Source organism: Somniosus microcephalus, chromosome 19 (genome assembly GCF_052327205.1).
Source record: "Somniosus microcephalus isolate GS21.2 chromosome 19, FLI_Smic_1.0, whole genome shotgun sequence".
NCBI classification, from domain to species: Eukaryota; Metazoa; Chordata; class Chondrichthyes; order Squaliformes; family Somniosidae; genus Somniosus; species Somniosus microcephalus.
The window spans coordinates 4,003,615-4,023,498 of NC_141005.1; the positions used below are offsets into that span (position 1 = coordinate 4,003,615).

Consider the following 19,884-nt stretch of genomic DNA (forward strand, 5'->3'; position numbering starts at 1 on the left):
GCAGAATGGTGGAGCGAAGGGAGGGGGTTGCACAAGAGGCCAGAGTCAGTAGAAGAGAGAGTTTGGTGGGGTCTCGTAGGGCTGCGGAAGGTTACAGAGATAGGGTGGGGGTAACACCATGGAGGGATGAGAAGTCTAACTCAAGGCGCTGGAGCACTGGGAGTCAATCTAAATAAACAAGGAGTTTTGGATGAACTGAAGCTTTTGGCGAGTGGAGCAATCAAACAAAGACACAGAGGATTGCAGAGGCAGTTGGGATGAGGCAGGGACAGAGCGAGGTGATGTTATGAAGGTAGAAGTAGGTGGTTTGTGTGTTGGCGAGGATACGGGATCAGGAGCTCAGAAAGGTGGTGGTGGTGGATTTGAGCTTCAGCAACACGTCGAAGGTTTTTGGAGAGAAATGGGGGGTTGGAGAGGGGACGGTAGTTTGCAAGGACAGAGGGGTTGAGGGTGGTTTTTTTGAGGAGGGGGTGATGATAGCAGTTTCCCAAGGGAGGGGGACAGTGCCCGAGGAGTGGGAATCATTTACAGTAACATCTAGCATGGGGGCTAGGAAGGAAAATTGGGTGGTCAGGAATCTAGTGGGAATCGAGTTGCATGGGGCCATTCACAACACCCATTTTCAGTGTTGAATTGAAAATGACACAAATCTGTCGACCTCCTGCTCGATTTATGAACAGGCGTCTAACGGAAGCTGTAGATGCAACAAGATCATGTGCAAAATACAAACAGAATTGCTCACACGCTGATGTGATTCAAAGACCTACTCTGTATGTCCCAAAGTTTCTTCCTCCATGTTGCTTCCAGTACAGATATCCTGGTTTCCCAAACAGCAAAATGGGAACAGATAATAGAGAAATCACAACCAGGAACACTTGGAATCCATTCTGTTCATAAAATGAATACAAATTAATACATGTTTGTATCATTACAAAAATGTAAACAGTCTGAAAATATTCTTGTTGCTGAATTTAATCTCTTAAATTCTCAGTTTTTATACTAATTTATCACAAAAAATAAATTAACTGAGTAACTTTCGTTCTTACTTTTGGAGAACAAAGTACACAATTACAAGAAATGCACTCTGAGCATTTTGTAGAATGACAGATAGGGCTTTAACAAGCATATTGTTCACGTACTAAATGCTACCCCATAAACAGTAGTGGGAGAGAGAAATCCCAACACATTTCCCAGGGAGGAAAACGCACAAGTTGCTTCAGAAATAAGTTTTAAAAACTGGTTGACAAACAAAAATGTCCCTGAGTCAAGGTCATGGGATCAAGCTCAACTCCAATGACCTGGGCTGGCACTATCAGTGCAGTGCTGAGGGAGCGGTGCACTGTCAGAGGGGCAGTACTGAGGGAGCGCCGCACTGTCGGAGGGGCAGTACTGAGGGAGCGCCGCACTGTCGGAGGGGCAGTACTGAGGGAGCGCCGCACTGTCGGAGGGGGCAGTACTGAGGGAGCGCCACACTATCGGAGGGGGCAGTACTGAGGGAGTGCCGCACTGTCGGAGGGGGCAGTACTGAGGGAGCGGCGCACCGTCGGAGGGGCTGTATTGAGAGAGCGGCGCAGTCGGTGGGGCAGTACTGAGGGAGCGACGCACTGTCGGAGGGGCAGCGCTGAGGGAGCGGCGCACTGTCGGAGGGGCAGTGCTGAGGGAGCGCTGCACTGTCAGAAGGGCAGTACTGAGGGAGCGCTGCACTGTCGGAGGGGCAGTACTGAGGGAGTGCCGCACTGTCTGAGGGGCAGTACTGAGGGAGTGCCGCACTATTGGAGGGGCAGTACTGAGGGAGCGCTGCACTGTCGGAGGGGCAGTACTGAGGGAGCGCTGCACTGTCGGAGGGGCAGTACTGAGGGAGCGCCGCACTGTCGGAGGGGCAGTACTGAGGGAGTGCCGTACTGTTGGAGGGGCCGTACTGAGGGAGTGCCGTACTGTTGGAGGGGCCGTCTTTCAGATGAGATGTTAAAACAAGGCCACTTTTTTCCTTTCAAAGATCCCATGGTACTATTTGAGGAAGAGCAGGAAGTTCTCCTCTGGTGTCTTGGCCAATTTATCCCTCAACCAACATTATTATAAAAACACAGATAATCTGGCTATTTGGGCTGAACCCCTGCTGGATGATGCAGGCCTACAGAGAATGCAGCTACAGGATACTGAGGCCAGGTGGCTTTATTGTGTTAATGGGTTTAAATGGCCATGGCAGCTATGTTACCATCACTGGATAGCTGCAACTCTGTTCTGAACACTGTCCAGTAAGAGCATCTCTCAGCTATCCAAGTGTTGAGTTCAGTTTAGTGTAAACCCAGCAGGGTGCCAAACTATTGCATTTGAATCTCCTGACCCATTGGTGCTGCTGGAGAGGCTGTGCTGGAATCCAGTGCTGCTGGAGAGGCTGTGCTGGAATCCAGTGCTGCTGGAGAGGCTGTGCTGGAATCCAGTGCTGCTGGAGAGGCTGTGCTGGAATCCAGTGCTGCTGGAGAGGCTGTGCTGGAATCCAGTGCTGCTGGAGAGGCTGTGCTGGAATCCAGTGCTGCTGGAGAGGCTGTGCTGGAATCCAGTGCTGCTGGAGAGGCTGTGCTGGATCCAGTGCTGCTGGAGAGGCTGTGCTGGAATCCAGTGCTGCTGGAGAGGCTGTGCTGGAATCCAGTGCTGCTGGAGAGGCTGTGCTGGAATCCAGTGCTGCTGGAGAAGCCGTGCTGGAATCCAGTGCTGCTGGAGAGGCTGTGCTGGAATCCAGTGCTGCTGGAGAGGCCGTGCTGGAATCCAGTGCTGCTGGAGAAGCCGTGCTGGAATCCAGTGCTGCTGGAGAGGCCGTGCTGGAATCCAGTGCTGCTGAAGAGGCTGTGCTGGAATCCAGTGCTGCTGGAGAGGCTGTGCTGGAATCCAGTGCTGCTGGAGAGGCCGTGCTGGAATCCAGTGGGCTGCCTAATGCAGTTATGAGAGATACATTCTTAATTCCCTTTGTTCTGGTCTTTCTTGAAGGGATTTTGAAGGTTGACCTTGGTTTGACTTGCTCCAAGTGCAGGAGGTATGACCATCTATTATTTTTCTATATTCCAAGGAGTCTACGCACATCAATCTGTTTATCCTCTCTACTATTCTCTTACTTATTTGGAAATAAATTAATTCCATAGTTTATAGCAAGCCAGGATAAGAGTGTTTATTCTACCATTTCCTGAAGGCAAGGAGATACGTGATGTGTCCAATACGCCACAGTACAGTGACCAGGGTCTCCGTTCAATCCCTGGGCTCACTACACTTAGGCAGATATTGGGCAGGCAAAGGTCATGAACAGGGGCTCAATTACAGAAGTGTTCTTTGGCACTGAATCCAAGGAGCTTATGGAGTAAAGCCCAGAAATGTAAGACCCCAGTCAAAGCTCATCTCCTTCCTCAGTCAGCATCACAATAATTATAACATCAGTGGCAGCAAATTAGGAAGCTGTGCGGTCATCCACCTTGGACCAAAAAAGGATCGATCCGAGTATTTTTTAAATGGTGAAAAGCCAGGAGCAGTGGAGGTCCAGAGAGATTTAGGGGTCCACGTACACCTATCACTAAAATGTAGTAGTCAGGTATAAAAAATAATCAAAAGGCTAACATTCCTTTATATCTAGATGGTTAGAATATAAAGAGGAGGAGGTTTTGCTGCAGCTATACAAAGCCCTGGTTAGACCACACCTGGAGCACTGGGTACGGTTCTGGGCACCGCACTTTAGGAAGGATTTATTGGCCTTGGAAGGAGGGCAGCGCGGATTCACCAGAATGTTACCAGGGCTCCAAGGGTTAGATTATGAGGAGAGATTACATAAACTAGGTCTGCATTCCCTGGAATATAGAAGGTTAAAGGGTGATTTGATTGGGGCTTTTAGGATTTTGAAAGGAATGGATGGGGTAGATAGAGAGAAACGTTTTCCGCTGGTGGGGGATCTAGGACAAGGAGACATCACCGTAAAACCATTCAGGAGAGAAGTTAGGAAACACTTCTTCACGCAAAGGGTGGTAGAAATGTAGAACACTCTCTCACAAAAAGCAGTAGTTGCAAGCTCAATTAATAATTATAAATCTGGGATCGATAGATGTTTGCTAGCCAAGGGTATTAGGGATATGGAGCCAGGGCAGGTGGATGGAGGTCGGTCACAGATCAGCCATAATCTCACTGAATGGCGGAACAAGTTCGAGGGGCTGAATGGCCTCCTCCTGTTCTTATGTTCTTCCCTGAATGTGACATTATATACAATTTCAAGAAATATGCAGCAAACTTAAAACCCATCACTGTGCGCCCGAATGCCTACCTGTCCAGGGTAAAGTTGTGTATCTTCAGTCCCTTGCATGACGAACATGTTGATGAAATGAATCAAGATGCTCGGAGCCAAATCGGAGTTTGCAGCAGAATACGCCAGCCATTTATAAATGATCATAAACATCAGGTACCCAAAGAGGCACATCATGAAGAGCAGTTCAGGGATAAATACCAGATAGATGTTGCATTGCTTCTTAAAGTGCCTGGTTCATATAAAAATGAAAAAGAAAATGAATCAAACAACACAATATAAACCCCTGTGTCACAAGCTTAGGCAACGAGCTACGTTTTCTAGCAGAGAACCTCATTATTTACACACTGTTAAGTTAGTGATTATTTTTATTACAATTATAAAGTTGACGTTAGGCACATGACTGAAAGCTTCACATCTGTTTGAATGTAACTGGAGAATGTCGCCAAGTTCCATGGCTAAAAGCACAGGGCCACAGATCATCGTTAATCCGCCCAATTACATCTGAGACCACCCTTCAGCCAGTCAGATCGCAGAACCAGGAGTCGATCAGAACCCAGCATCATCTGTCATGTTATTTCTGATCAGTTCAGTCTCAAAAGTGACGAATCGCAGGTCACCCTTCGACTGAAAAAAGCCCCAACTTCTCAACTCTCTCTCCATAACTCCAACCTCCTCAGCCCCGGTGACAGCCCAGAGAATCTTTACTGCACCATTTCAATAATTAATAACTATGAATACTTTTTGGTGAAGTTAGTTCCAGGAAGTTTTATAGTAATGATCTTATGTGTAATTTAAACATTTTCTGCATTTTTATATAGTTTAGGAAGAGATCCATTTTTGATGACTTTCCTACTTTGTTGAAGGCACCGGCGCCTTTTTAGCACAACAACAGCTTGCACTTATATAGCGCTTTTAACGCAATAAAACGTCCCGCGGCGCTTCACAGGAGCAAATATCAGACAAAATTTGACACCGAGCCACATAAGGAGATATTAGGACAGGTGACCAAAAGCTTGGTCAAAGAGGAAGGTTTTAAGGAGAGAGGTGTGGGGAGATTTAGGGAGGGAATTCCAGAGCTTAGGGCCCAGGTGGCTGAAGGCACGGCCACTGATGGTGGAGCAATTAAAATCAGGGATGCGCAAGAGGCCAGAATCGGAGAAGCGCAGAGATCTCGGGGGGTTGTATGGCTGGAGAAGGTTACAGAGATAGGGATGGGTGAGGCCACAGAGGGATTTGAAAACATCGCAGCCAAGTCCATACCCAACATCCGCTGTATAATTCCCAGCACAAGTTACTGGACAGCAATCAGCACTGGTAATCCGCACTGGCAGTCCGCACTGGCAGTCCAGCTGACTTTGCCCCTCCCAGCCCAAGGGGCAAAGATCCACTAACGCAGCACAGACCTAGAACTGGATGGTGAGCGTTAAACCTGTACGAGTTAGTTATACACTGCTTTACCAATGAAGGGTTCGAGCGGGCTCGGGAGAGACAACCAGCAGCAGGTATGTTTCGATGCTGCTGTCTGTTATCTCTAGAAGAACTTACAAGTGATTGAAGACTCCAAGAATGACTCCGAAAGCCATGTGAATAATGCCCAAGATGACTGACATTTTCATTTTATATGAATTCAGAAAGCTGAGGCGATTACTTGCCAGGTTCCAAATCTAAAAAAACAGAAGCAGCAAAAAAATATTATAAAAATCCAGTTTTAAGTCTGTTAAACATGATAGGCCAAGGTATGGTACCAGGGATAAAAGACTTCAGTTCCGTGGAGAGACTAGAGGAACTAGGGTTGTTCTCCTTAGAGCAGAGAAGATTGAGGAGAGATTTAATAAAGGTGTTCAAAATCTTGACAGGTTTTGATACGGTAAATAAAGAGAAACTGTTTCCAGTGGCAGAAGGGTCGGTAACCAGAGGACACAGATTTAAAGAAATTGGCAAAAGAACCAGAGGCGACATGAGGAAAAACATTTTTTACGGAGCGAGTTAGAAACATAGAAAAATAGGAGCAGGAGTCGGCCATTCGGCCCCTCGAGCCTGCTCCGCCATTCAATATGATCATGGCTGATCCTCTATCTCAATACAGGTAGACTACCCTTTATCCGGACTTCCGAAAACCGAAACCCTCTAAAAACCGAAGGTTTTTTCGTTCAGCGTAAGTCGTGCTTACGAACGAAAAAACCTTCGGTTTTTAGAGGGTTCCGGTTTCGGAAGTTCGGATAAAGGGTAAGTCGTGCGCACGACCCCCCGCGGACCCCGCCGGCCCCGACAACCGCCGACCCCCCCGCGGACCCCGCCGGCCCCGACAACCGCCGACCCCCCCGCGGACCCCGCCGGCCCCGACAACCGCCGATCCCCCCCGCGGACCCCGCCAGCCGCCGACCCCGCCAGCCCCGACAACCGCCGACCCCGACAACCGCCGACCCCCCCGCGGACCCCGCCGGCCCCGACAACCGCCGATCCCCCCCGCCGACCCCCCCGCGGACCCCGCCAGCCCCGACAACCACCGACCCCCCCGGCCCCGACAACCGCCGACCCCGCCAGCCCCGACAACCGCCGACCCCCCCGCGGACCCCGCCGGCCCCGACCCCCGCCGACCCCGACTGACTTACGCTGAGCGTCAGCGTAAGTCGTGCGCACGACCCCCCGCCGACCCCCCCCCCCGCGGACCCCCGCCGACCCCCCCGCGGACCCCCGCCGACCCACCTTCCGAAATCCGAAATTCTCCTTTATCCGAAACTCGGCTGGTCCCGAGGTTTTCGGATAAAGGATAGTCTACCTGTACCATATTCCTGCTCTCTCCCCATACCCCTTGATGCCTTTTGTGTCTAGAAATCTATCGATCTCCTTCTTAAATATATTCAGTGACTTGGCCTCCACAGCCTTCTGTGGTAGAGTTATGAAGATCTGGAATGCACTGCCTGAAAAGGCGGTGGAAGTTGATTTAATAATAACTTTCTAATTGGATAAATACTTGAAAAGGAAAGATTTGTCATTTTAAATGCTTTAGTGTGTCAGCATTGGCCCAGTGGGCAGCAGTCGCCACTCTGAGTCAGAAGGTCGTGGGTTCAAGTCTCACTCCAGAGACTTGAGCACATCATCTAGGCTGACACTCCAGTGCAGTACTGAGGGAGTGCTGCACTGTCAGAGGTGCTGTCTTTCGGATGAGACGTTAAACTGAATGACACATAGAATTATAGAATGATACAGCACAGGCGGCCGTTTGGCCCATCGTGCCTGTGCCGGCTGTTTGGTTGAGCAATCCAGTTAGTCTCACTCCCCTGCCCTTTTCCCCAAAGACTTGCAATTTTTTCTCCTTCAAGTATTGATCCAATTCCCTTTTAAAGGCTACTATTAAATCTGTATCCACTGCCCTATCAGGCAGAGCATTCCAAATCATAACCACTCGTTGCGTAAAAAAGTTTTTCCTCATCTCGCCTCTGGTTCTTTTGTCAATCACCTTAAATCTGTGCCCTCTGGTTATCGACCCTCCAGCCATTGGAAACAGTTTCTTTTTATTTCCTCTATCTATACCCTTCATGATTTTAAATACCTCCATCAAATCTCCTCTTGGCTTTCTCTGCTCTAAAGAGAACAGCCGCCAGCTTTCTCCAGTCTCTCTGTAACTGTAATACCTCATCCCTGGTTTAAAAATAAAATTTAAGACTAGCTGTAGTACTTATAGAAAAACATAAGAAATAGGAGCAGGATTAGGCCATACGGCCCATCGAGCCTGCTCCGCCATTCAATAAGGTCATAACCTTATATAAAAAGAAAAAGGGTGGCTAAAGTGAATGTTTAGAGGACGAGACTGGGAAATTAGTGGGGGGGAATATGGAGATGGCAAAAACGCTGAACAAATATTTTGTATCAGTCTTTACAGTAGAGGACACTAAAAATATCCCAACACTGGACAAACAGGGGGCTATAGGGGAGGAGGAGCTAAACACGATTAAAATCACTAAGGAGGTGGTACTCGGTAAGATAATGGGACTAAAGGCGGATAAATCCCCTGGACCTGATGGCTTACATCCTAGGGTCTTGAGAGAAGTAGCGGTAGGGATTGTGGATGCATTAGTGGTAATTTTCCAAAACTCCCTGGATTCAGGAAAGGTCCCAGCGGATTGGAAAACTGCTAATGTAACGCCCTTATTTAAAAAGGGAAGTAGACAAAAGGCTGGAAACTATAGACCAGTTAGCCTAACATCTGTGGTTGGTAAAATGTTGGAGTCCATTATTAAGGAAGCAGTACCAGGACATTTGGATAAGCATAATTTAATCGGACAGAGTCAGCATGGTTTTACGAAGGGGAAGTCATGTTTGACAAATTTGCTCGAATTCTTTGAGGACGTAACAAACAGGGTGGATAAAGGGGAACCAGTGGATGTGGTGTATTTGGACGTCCAAAAGGCATTTGACAAGGTGCCACACAAAAGATTACTGCACAAGATAAAAAATCACGGGATTGGGGGTAATATACTGGCATGGGTGGAAGATTGGCTATCTAAGAGAAAACAGAGAGTTGGGATAAATGGTTCATTCTCGGGTTGGCAATCAGTGACTAGTGGTGTTCCGCAGGGGTCAGTGCTGGGACCCCAACTCTTTACAATCTATATTAACGATTTGGAGGAAGGGACCGAGTGCAACATATCCAAGTTTGCCGACGATACAAAGATGGGAGGGAAAGCAGTAAGTGAGGAGGACATAAAAAGCCTGCAAAAGGACATAGACAGGCTAAGTGAGTGGGCAGAAATTTGGCAGATGGAATATAATGTTGGAAAGTGTGAGGTTATGCACTTTGGCAGAAAAAATCAAAGAGCAAGTTATTATCTAAATGGAGAGAAACTGCAAAGTGCTACAGTACAAAGGGATCTGGGGGTCCTGGTGCATGAAACACAGAAAGTTAGTATGCAGGTACAGCAGGTGATCAGGAAGGCCAATGGAATCTTGGCTTTTATTGCAAGGGGGGTAGAGTATAAAAGCAGGGAAGTCTTGCTTCAGTTATACAGGGTACTGGTGAGGCCACACCTGGAATACTGCGTACAGTTTTGGTTTCCATATTTAAAAGATAAAGTTGCTCTCGAGGCAGTTCAGAGAAGGTTCACTCGGTTGATTCCGGAGATGAGGGGGTTGACTTATGAGGAAAGGTTGAGTAGGTTGGGCCTCTACTCATTGGAATTCAGAAGAATGAGAGGCGGTCTTATCGAAACATATAAGATTGTGAGGGGGCTTGATCGGGTGGATTCGGTGAGGATGTTTCCACTGATGGGTGAGACTAGAACTAGGGGGCATAGTCTTAGAATACGGGGCTGCCGTTTCAAAACTGAGATGAGGAGAAACTTCTTCAGTCAGAGGGTAGTAAATCTATGGAATTTGCTAGCTCAGAGAGCTGTGGAAGCTGCGACATTAAATAAATTTAAAACAGAGATAGACAGTTTCCTAGCTGATAAGGGAATTAGGGGTTATGGGGAGCGGGCAGGGAAGTGGACGTGAGTCTAGGTTCGGATCAGCCATGATCCTATTGAATGGCGGAGCAGGCCCGAGGGGCCGTATGGCCTACTCCTGCTCCTACTTCTTATGTTCTTATGTAACTAATCTTCTACCTCAACTCCACTTTCCTGCACTATCCCCATATCCCTTGATTCCACTAGTGCCCAAAATACTATTTATCTCTGTCTTGAATGTACTCAACGACTGAGCCTCCACAGCCCTCTGGGGTAGAGAATTCCAAAGATTCACCACCCTCTGAGTGAAGAAATTTCATCTCATCTCAGTCCTAAATGGTCGACCCCTTATCCTGAGACTGTGCCCTCTAGTTCTAGACTCTCCAGCCAGGGGAAACAACCTCTCAGCATCTACCCTGTCAGACTACAGGAAACTTTGTGTTATCCGGAGGCGAACCGTCCGGCAAGCTCGAGCCACCGGCAAAAATCAGGAGCCGTTTTTTATTCTTTTCTTTGCTTTTTTTGAACAGTCAAGCTCTGCAACGTCTGTAGCTAAGCAACAGCTTCAGCTAGAGACGCTTGCTGACTGTTTAGAGGCTGTTGCTAAGCAACAGGGTTTGTTGATTCATACAGAGATGAAAATCTCCATATGTTTCAACATTAGCTCTGGAGTGTACGGCAGTTTTGAGGCAACGGCAGCAGCTCGGTCCCGTCGGTGCCGGATAGCACAAAGTTTCCTGTAATTGACTCGACCCGTTCATTCTGACAGTCGACCCTCAGTCTGACCGAGACACTTCGATCGCCGCCGTGCTCGTGTAATAAATCCCAAAACAATTTACAACATGGAGCACTCACCGGATCGATGCCAAATGGATACGGTCCTCTGAAAACACCAGTAATGTTGGGATCCAGGCTTAGGAAGCGATTATGGCTAACATCATTCAACCTATGAGAAAACCACTCATCAAATCTGGAACTCAGGCGGAATTTTGATCAAGTCTGTATTTTAAACATCATCCTTAACATTTTTACATCAGTTTTTTAACAAGCCAAATTAATTTCCAATGCATGTGTAAACAAAACCGCACAGACTGAGAGAACCCGTTTTATTGCTCCATTTACAGATTATAATTTGATTGCTTTACAATATTACAGTTCATACAAAAGTCACGCATTTTACAAAACCAGCGATTCACACAACGCCCAGTAACAGATCTCCAATTGTGTAAATACAGATCTCCAACTCGTGCAAAGGCAAGCAGCAAGAAATAAAGCCCAGTCACAGAGCGTCACCTCAATAACAAGCCAAACATCAGGTGGCCCGCCTACACCATGTACCCCTGCCACACCGACCACTGCCCAGCCCTGTGCCCTGCCCCGTGCCAGCCCCAACTGATGGGGATCACTGAGAAGGGCCGGGTTTTAATTGTAATCTAAAGGTGTGGGGACCTGCTCCCGGTGTGGGACTCGGGGACCTGCTCCCGGTGTGGGACTCGGGGACCTGCTCCCGGTGTGGGACTCGGGGACCTGCTCCCGGTGTGGGACTCGGGGACCTGCTCTCCCGGTGTGGGACTCGGGGACCTGCTCTCCCGGTGTGGGACTCGCGCTCTCCCGGTGTGGGACTCGCGCTCTCCCGGTGTGGGACTCGCGCTCTAATTCCATAGCTCTCGGTTGCCTTTCACATGAAGCAGCCGGCAGGAACAGTTTGCACAGTTCTCAGGATCACCTGCAGTCCTCTGTACAAATTTGAGTGCACACATACAGGAAGTTTAGGGAGCCCTTCATTTGCTAGAGTGTGGCCATTAGACTTACACAGGTTATTAGGAAACACAGCCGCTAGTTTATAACTAGAATAGCAGACCCAGATACGTACGTCCAAATTTTATTCTCAAACATTCCTTTGACATTCCAGCCAGAGCCAAATATATTCAAGGACTTTGAAAAGCAGTCATTGTAGATAAGACCAGTGTACAAGGAAAAGATTCCCATCATCAGGATGATATAACGTCCATCAAAAAACGTGTTCCAGATCTGTTAGTAATAGAAACAAGAAGTTAGTTATCAGTCCTGCACAGTAACAAACTCACTGTCGTCTCAGTTACCGAGATACAGAATTCCTCGAGAAATGATGTTAAACGTTTGTTTTTTTGTACGTGACTGTGCAAGTCTCGTCAACTAAACTGGAGATATTAGAACACAAGCTAAATGCTGCAGGTGCCAGAAATCAGAAATCAAAACAGAAAATGCTGGAAACACTCAGCGGGTCAGGCAGCATCTGTGGAGAGAGAAACAGAGTTAACGTTCCAGGTCGATGACCCTTCGGCAGAACTGGTGAAAGGTCATCGACCTGAAACGTTAACTCTGTTTCTCGCTCCACAGAGGCTGCCTGACCCGCTGAGTGTTTGCAGCATTTGCTCTTTTTATTGAAGCTATTAGAACCTGTTTAACCTGCTATATTGAAAAACTATATTGTCATAAAATATTAAAAGAATGAACTTGCATTTCTAGAGCTCCTTTCACGACCTCATGATGTCACAAAGCATTTTACAGCTAATGATGTACTTTTTGAAGTGTAGTTACTGTTGTAATGTGGGAAACGCGGCAGCCAATTTGTGCACAGTAAGGTCCCACAAACAGCAATGAGATAAATCACAGAAAGTTACAGCACGGAAGGCGGCCATTTCGGCCCATCGTGTCCGCTCCGGCCAACAAAGCTATCCAGCCTAATCCCACTTCCCAGCTCTTGTCCGTAGCCCTGCAGGTTACAGCATCCCAAGTGCACATCCAAGTACTTTTTAAATGTGGTTAGGGTTCCTGCCTCTACCACCCTTTCAGGCAGTGAGTTCCAGACCCCCACAACCCTCTGGGTGAAGAAATTTCCCCTCAAATCCCCTCTAAACCTTCCCCCAATTACTTTAAATCTGTGCCCCCTGGTTTTTGACCCCTCTGCTAAGGGAAATAGGTCCTTTCTATCCACTTTATCTAGGCCCCTCATAATTTTATACACCTCAATAATGTCTCCCCTCAGCCTCCTCTGCTCCAAGGAAAACAGACCCAGCCTATCCAATCTTTCCTCATAGCTAAGATTCTCTACTCCCGGCAACATCCTTGTAAATCTCCTCTGTACCCTCTCTAGTGCAATCACATCCTTCCTGTAATGTGGTGACCAGAACTGCACGCAGTACTCTAGCTGAGGCCTAACTAGTGTTTTATACAGTTGAAGCATAACCCCCCTGCTCTTGTATTCTACGCCACAGCTAATAAAGGCAAGCATTCTGTGTGCCTTCTTAACCACCTTATCTACCTGGCCTGCTACCTTTAGGGGTCTGTGGACATGCACTCCAAGGTCCCTTTGTTCCTCTACACGACTCAGTGTCCTACCATTTAATGTGTATTCCCTTTCCTTGTTAGCCCCCCCCAAATGCATTATCTCACACTTCTCCGGATTGAATTCCATTTGCCACTGTTCTGCCCACTGACCAATTTATTGATATCTTCCTGCAGTCTACAGCTTCCTTCTTCAGTATCAACCACACAGCCGATTTTAGAATCATCTGCAAACTTCTTAATCACACCCCCTATATTCAAGTCTAGATTATTGATATATACAGGAAACTCGCGTTTAAACGGCACCTAAAATATCCGGAATTCTCTATTAACCGGCAAAATTCATAATCCGAAAACAACACCCCAATAACCGGAAATGTTGCCGAGTCCTGAGTCTCCCGCGGTGGCCGAGTTAGTCAGTGGGGGTAATTCTCCAAATTGCCACTACTCGGCTTCTTGGCGCTGTCGGAAGTCCAATTACTGTATACTGCACATTTCTTGATTTTTTTATTTTTGTTTGTTAAAAATAGCCTCGGTAGATAACCCTCTCCGTCATCCGGAATTTTTAATCAACCAGCACCATCCCGGTCCCGTCGGTGCCGGATACCAAAGAGTTTCTTGTACAGTAAACTCTTGTTTAAACGGCACTTCATCATCCGGAATTCTTTAATAACTGGAAAAATAGATAACCGGTAATCTTGCTGAATCCATCCAGCACTCGTTTTGCCGAGGCCGAGTCTCCCGCGGTGACCGAGTTAGTCAGTGGTTTTTATTTTTTGTGTGTTAAAAACTGCCTACCTCTCTGTTATCCAGAATCTTTCATCAACCGGCACCATCCTGGTCCCGTAGGTGCCGGATAAGAAAGAGTTTACTGTACCACAAAAAGCAAGGGACCTAGTACTGAGCCCTGCGGAACCCCACTGGAAACAGCCTTCCAGTCACAAAAACACCCATCAACCATTACCCTCTGCTTCCTGCCTCCGAGTCAGTTTTGAATCCAACTTGACATTTTGCCCTGGATCCCATGGGCTTTTAACTTGGTGACCAGTCTGCCATGTGGAACCTTATCAAAAGTCTTGCTAAAGTCCACATACAGGAAACTTTGTTTTATCCGGCACGGACGGGACCGACGTGGTGCCGGTTCATCAAAAATTCCGGATAACCGAACGCTATAGTAAAAGATACGGTGCTGAGAGCTCCGTATAAAGCAACAAACCCTGTTGCTTAGCTTCAGAACAATCGGCACAAGTTGCAAGCGTCTCTGTAGCTTAGCAACAGCTGCAGCTACACCCTTGCACAGCAACAAATGTAGTAAAAAAAGTAATAAAAGTTACCTGAACCTACTCCTGAATTTTGCCGGTTAACTGACATTTCCGGTTATTTAGGGGCTGGTTAATCGAAAGTTTCCTGTAAACTACATCAAACGCACTACCCTTATCTACCCTCCTTGTTACCTCCTCAAAAAATTCAATCAAGTTTGTCAGACACGACCTTCTCTTAACAAATCCGTGCTGACTATCCTTGATTAATCCGTGTCTTTCTAAATGAGGATTTATCCTGTCCTTCAGAATTCTTTCCAATAATTTTCCCACCACCGAGGTTAGGCTGACCGGCCTGTAATTACTCAGTCTATCCTTTTCTCCCTTTTTAAACAAGGGTACCACATTAGCAGTCCTCCAGTCCTCCGGCACCACACCTGAAGCCAGAGAGGATTGGAAAATGATCGTCAGGGCCTCTGCTATTTCCTCTTTTGCTTCGCTTAACAGCCTGGGATACATTTCATCCAGGCCTGGGGGATTTATCCACTTTTAAAGCTGCTAAACCCCTTAATACTTCCTCCCTCACAATGTTTATTTCATCTAATATTTCACACTCCTCCCCCCCCTTTGTGAAAACAGACGCAAATTATTCATTAAGAACCCTACCGACGTCTCCCGCCTCCACACACAGATTACCCTCATGATCTCTAATAGGCCCTACCCTTTCTTTAGTTATTCTCTTACTCTTAATATATTTATAAAACATCTTTGGGTTTTCCTTGATTTTATTTGCTAAGAATTTTTCATGCTCTCTCTTTGCTTTCTCCCCACTGATGTGCCTTCTACCTGCCCAGCTTCATTCCCTAAAACTAAGTCCAGAACCGCCTCCTCCCTTGTTGGGCTTGCTACATACTGGCTAAAAAAGTTCTCCTGGATGCATTTTAGGAATTCCGCACCCTCTATACCCTTCACACTAATTTTATCCCAGTTAATATTGGGGTAGTTGAAATCCCCTATTATTACTGCTCTATAGTTTTTGCACTTCTCAGAAATTTGTCTACATATTTGTTCTTCTATCTCCCTCTCACTGTTTGGGGGTCTGTCGTACACTCCCAGCAGTATGATCGCCCCTTTTTTGTTTTTCAATTCGACCCATATGGCCTCGTTTGATGATCCCCCCAACATATCATCCCTCCTCACAGCTGTAATAGTTTCTTTAATCAATATCGCGACCCCCCCTCCCTTTTTACCTCCCTCTCTATCCTGTCTGAAAATCCTGTAACCAGGAATGTTGAGCTGCCATACCTGCCCCTTTCAGCCACGTCTCTGTAATAGCTATAATATCATAGTCCCAAGTATCTACCTGTGTCCTCAGCTCATCTGCCTTGTTTGCTATACTCCTTGCATTGAAGTATATACCATTTAGTACAGGCAAACCTCCTTGTTGACTGCTATCTAACCCTTGATTCCTCTGTCCTTCCAATTTACTTTCTACGTTTTTGTTTTCCAATTCCAGTTTTTCTTCCCTCCCTATTGACTCTACTCTTAGGTTCCCATTCCCCTGCCAAGCTAGTTTAAACCCTCCCCAACACCACTAGCAAAATGACCAGCTAATCTGTTTTAGTGATGTTGATTGAGGGATAAATATTGACCAGGACAGCGGGGATAACTCCCCTGCTCTTCTTTGAATAGTAGCCATGGAATCTTTTACATTCACCCGAGAGAGCAGACAGGGCCTCGGTTTAATGTCTCATCCAAAAAACAGAATTCAACAAGTTCTAAATGCTGAATATGCATCTTCCAAAGTGATGCTTTTCATATCAATGCCGCAAAATGTTTTAAAAACACCAAGTTCAGGCATTCCTCTGATTATTTGAGAGGCCCAGTTTCATAAAATATCAAAGGCAATGAACAAGGCTGAAGGTAAAATCTCCCCTGGTGTCCTGGGCCAACATTCTTGCCTCAACCACCACCACCAAAAACAGATTAACTGGTCATTCATTCATTTTCTATTAGTGGGATCTCACTGTGTGAAAGAAAGGGGGAGGAGGGGGGGGGGGCTAGACATAAGAACATAAGACGTAGGAGCAAGAGTAGGTCATTTGGCCCCTCGAGCCTGCTCCGCCCTTCAATAAGATCATGGCTGATCTGATCTTGGCCTCAACTCCACTTCCCTGCCCGCTCCCCATAACCCTCGACTCCCTTATCGTTCAAAAATCTGTCTATCTCCACCTTAAATATATTCAATGACCCAGCCTCCACAGCTCTCTGGGGAAGAGAATTCCAAAGATTCACGACCCTCTGAGAGAAGAAATTCCTCCTCATTTCCGATTTAAAAGGGTGCCCCCTTATTCTAAAACTATGCCCCCTAGTTCTCGATTCCCCCATGAGGGGAAACATCCTCTCAGCATCTACCCTGTCAAGCCCCTTCAGAATCTTATATGTTTCAATAAGATCCCCGCTCATTCTTCTAAACTCCAATGAGTATAGGCCCAACCTGCTCAACCTTTCTTCATAAGACAACCCTTCATCTCAGGAATCAACCTCGTGAACCTTCTCTGAACTGCCTCCAATGCAAGTATATCCTTCCTTAAATAAGGAGACCAAAACTGTACACAGTATTCCAGGTGTGGTCTCACCAACGCCCTGTACAGTTGTAACAAGACTTCCCTACTTTTATACTCCATTCCCTTTGCAATAAAGGCCAACACTCCATTTGCCTTCCTAATTACTTGCTGTACCTGCATGCTAACTTTTTGTGTTTCATGTACAAGGACCCCCTCAGCATTTTTTAATCTCTCCATTTAAATAATAATTTGCTTTTTTATTTTTCCTACCAAAGTGGATACCCTCGCATTTTCCCACATTATACTCCATCTGCCAGATTCCTGCCCACTCACTTAACCTATCTAAATCCCTTCGGAGATTCTTTGCGTCCTCCACACAACTTGCTTTCCCACCTATCTTTGTATCATCAGCAAATTTGGCTACATTACACTCAGTCCCTTCATCCAAGTCATTAATATAGATTGTAAATAGTTGAGGCCCCAGCACTGATCCCTGCGGCACCCCACTAGTTACAGTTTGCCAACCTGAAAATTACCCATTTATCCTGACTCTCTGTTTTCTGTTAGTTAGCCAATCCTCTATCCATGTTAATATATTACCCCCAACCCTGTGAGCTCTTATCTTGTGTAGTAACCTTTTATGTGGCACCTTATCAAATGCCTTCTGGAAATCCAAATACACGACATCTACTGGTTCCCCCTTATCCACCCTGTTTGTTATATCCTCAAAGGACTCCAGCAAATTTGTCAAACATGACTTCCCTTTCATAAAACCATGCTGACTCTGCTTGACTGCATTATGATTTTCTAAATGTCCTGCTACCACTTCCTTAATGATGGACTCTAGCATTTTACCAATGGGAGATGTTAGGCTAACTGGTCGATAGTTGCCTGGTTTCTGTCTCCTTCTTTTCTTAAATAGGGACGTTACATTTGCGGTTTTCCAGTCCACTGGGACTTCTCCAGAAACCAGGGAATTTTGGTAGATTACAACCAATGCATCCACTATCTTTGCAGCCACCTCTTTTAAGACTCTAGGATGCAGGCCATCAGGTCCAGGGGACTTGTCCACCTTTAGTCCCATTAGTTTGCCTAGTACTTTCTCTCTAGTGATAGTGATTGTTTTAAGTTCCACCCCCACTCCATTAGCCACTTGATTATCCATTATTGGGATGCTTTTAGTGTCTTCTACCGTGAAGACCGATACAAAATATTTGTTCAAAGTCTCCGCCATTTCCCTGTTTCCCATTATTAATTCCCCAAACTCATCCTCTAGGGGACCAACGTTTACTTTAGCTACTCTCTTCCTTTTTATATACCTGTAGAAGCTCTTACTGTCATTTTTATATTTCTTGCTAGTTTACTCTCGTAAGCTATCTTCTCTCTTTATCATTTTTTTAGTCGTCCTTTGCTGGTTTTTAAACATTTCCTAATCCTCTGGCCTTCCACTATTCTTCGCAACATTGTATGCTTTTGCTTTCAATTTGATGCCATCGTTTACTTCCTTAGTTAGCCACGGATGGTTCATCCTTCTCTTAGAGTCTTTCTTTCTCTCTGGAATATATCTTTGCTGAGATTTATGAAATATCTCCTTAAATGTTTGCCACTGCTTTTCTACAGTCTTACCCTGTAATATATTTTCCCAGTCCACTTTAACCAAGTCTGCTTTCATACCTTTGTAATTACCTTTAAGTTCGGGACACTAGTTTGAGACCTAGCTTTCTCACCCTCAAACTGAATTTGAAATTCTACCGTGCTATGATCACTCTTCCCAAGAGGATCCTTCACTTCGAAATCATTAATTAATCCAGCCTCGTTACAGATTACCAGATCTAAAATAGTCTTCTCCCTGGTTGGTTCCACAACGTATTGTTCCAAGAAACCATTCCGCACACACTCTAAGAACTCTTCCTCAAATCTACTTTTGCCAATTTGCTTTGTCCAATCAATATGAAGATTAAAATCTCCCATGATTATAGTCGTACCTTTCTTACAAGCCTCTATTAGTTCTTGATTTATACTCTGTCCTACAGTGTGGCTACTGTTTGGGGGCCTGTAGGCCACTCCCACCAGTGACTTCTTACCCTTATTATTTCTTATCTCCACCCAAACTGATTCTACATCTTGATCTTCTAGGCCAATATCATTTCTCATTACTGCACTGATCTCATCCCTTATTAACAGAGCTACACTACCTCCTTTTCCTTTCTGCCTATCCTTACGAAATGGCAAATACCTCTGAATATTCAGTTCCCAGCCTTGGTCACCTTGCAACCACGTCTCTGTAATGGCTATCAGATCATACCCATTTATTTCTATTGGAGCTGTCAACTCATCTATCTTGTTACGAATGCTGTGTGCGTTCAGATATAGAGCTTTTAATTTTGTCTTTTTACCATTTTTCCTTACTCTGACCCCTCTTCCTGATGCACTCTTATGTGTATATTCTCTGTCCCTTCCCGTCACACTCCGGTTATCATTACCCCTATCGTTACCCTGCACTTTTGCCTTCTCATTTTTCTTTGGTGGGGGGGCGGACGAGTTTGCGGGGAGGGTCAGAGGAGGGGCTGGAGGAGGGAGAAGGGGGGCGGTCGAGGGTGAAGGGGGCGGAGGAATGAGGAGGGGCGAGGAGGGAGGGGGGCAGAGGGGGCTGAGGAAGCAGAGAGGGAGAGGAGATTCTCTCTGACACTATTCCGACGAGTCTTCAAAAGTCCGACATGGTCAGGTTTTTTGGATCTCAGTCAAATCCTGTAAGAATCTATAACAACGAAGGCAGCATTAACATTCAGCCCCTCAGTCTCACCTCGTTCCTCGTGCGCTTCAGTTGTGGGTTGTTTTCGGACAGCACCATCCACAATGCAAACACTGACATGATCAAACCATGGCCGAAGTCTCCAAACATCACCGCAAAGAGGAACGGGAAGGTAACGATGGTGTAAGGGCCTGTTGGGAAGCAAAAACAGCACCGCTTCTGTAGAGACCGGACATTGGCAGGGAGCAGTTACTGA

The 19,884-nt window shown here is 46.3% G+C and overlaps 1 protein-coding gene across 2 annotated transcripts in view; it reads right to left on the bottom strand.

Annotated features, from left to right (window-relative positions):
- Positions 1-19,884, bottom strand: part of LOC147103497 (V-type proton ATPase 116 kDa subunit a 2-like) — a 95,858-nt gene that overhangs the window by 17,994 nt on the left and 57,980 nt on the right. For both annotated transcript variants that reach the window (XM_086011826.1, XM_086011827.1), the window contains 6 exons: positions 19,680-19,819; positions 11,597-11,754; positions 10,579-10,669; positions 5,825-5,943; positions 4,298-4,508; positions 768-887 (listed from right to left, as the gene is read on the bottom strand). In XM_086011826.1, coding sequence (XP_085867952.1) covers positions 768-887; positions 4,298-4,508; positions 5,825-5,943; positions 10,579-10,669; positions 11,597-11,754; positions 19,680-19,819 — 839 coding nt within the window. The remainder of the gene's footprint in view (positions 1-767; positions 888-4,297; positions 4,509-5,824; positions 5,944-10,578; positions 10,670-11,596; positions 11,755-19,679; positions 19,820-19,884) is intronic.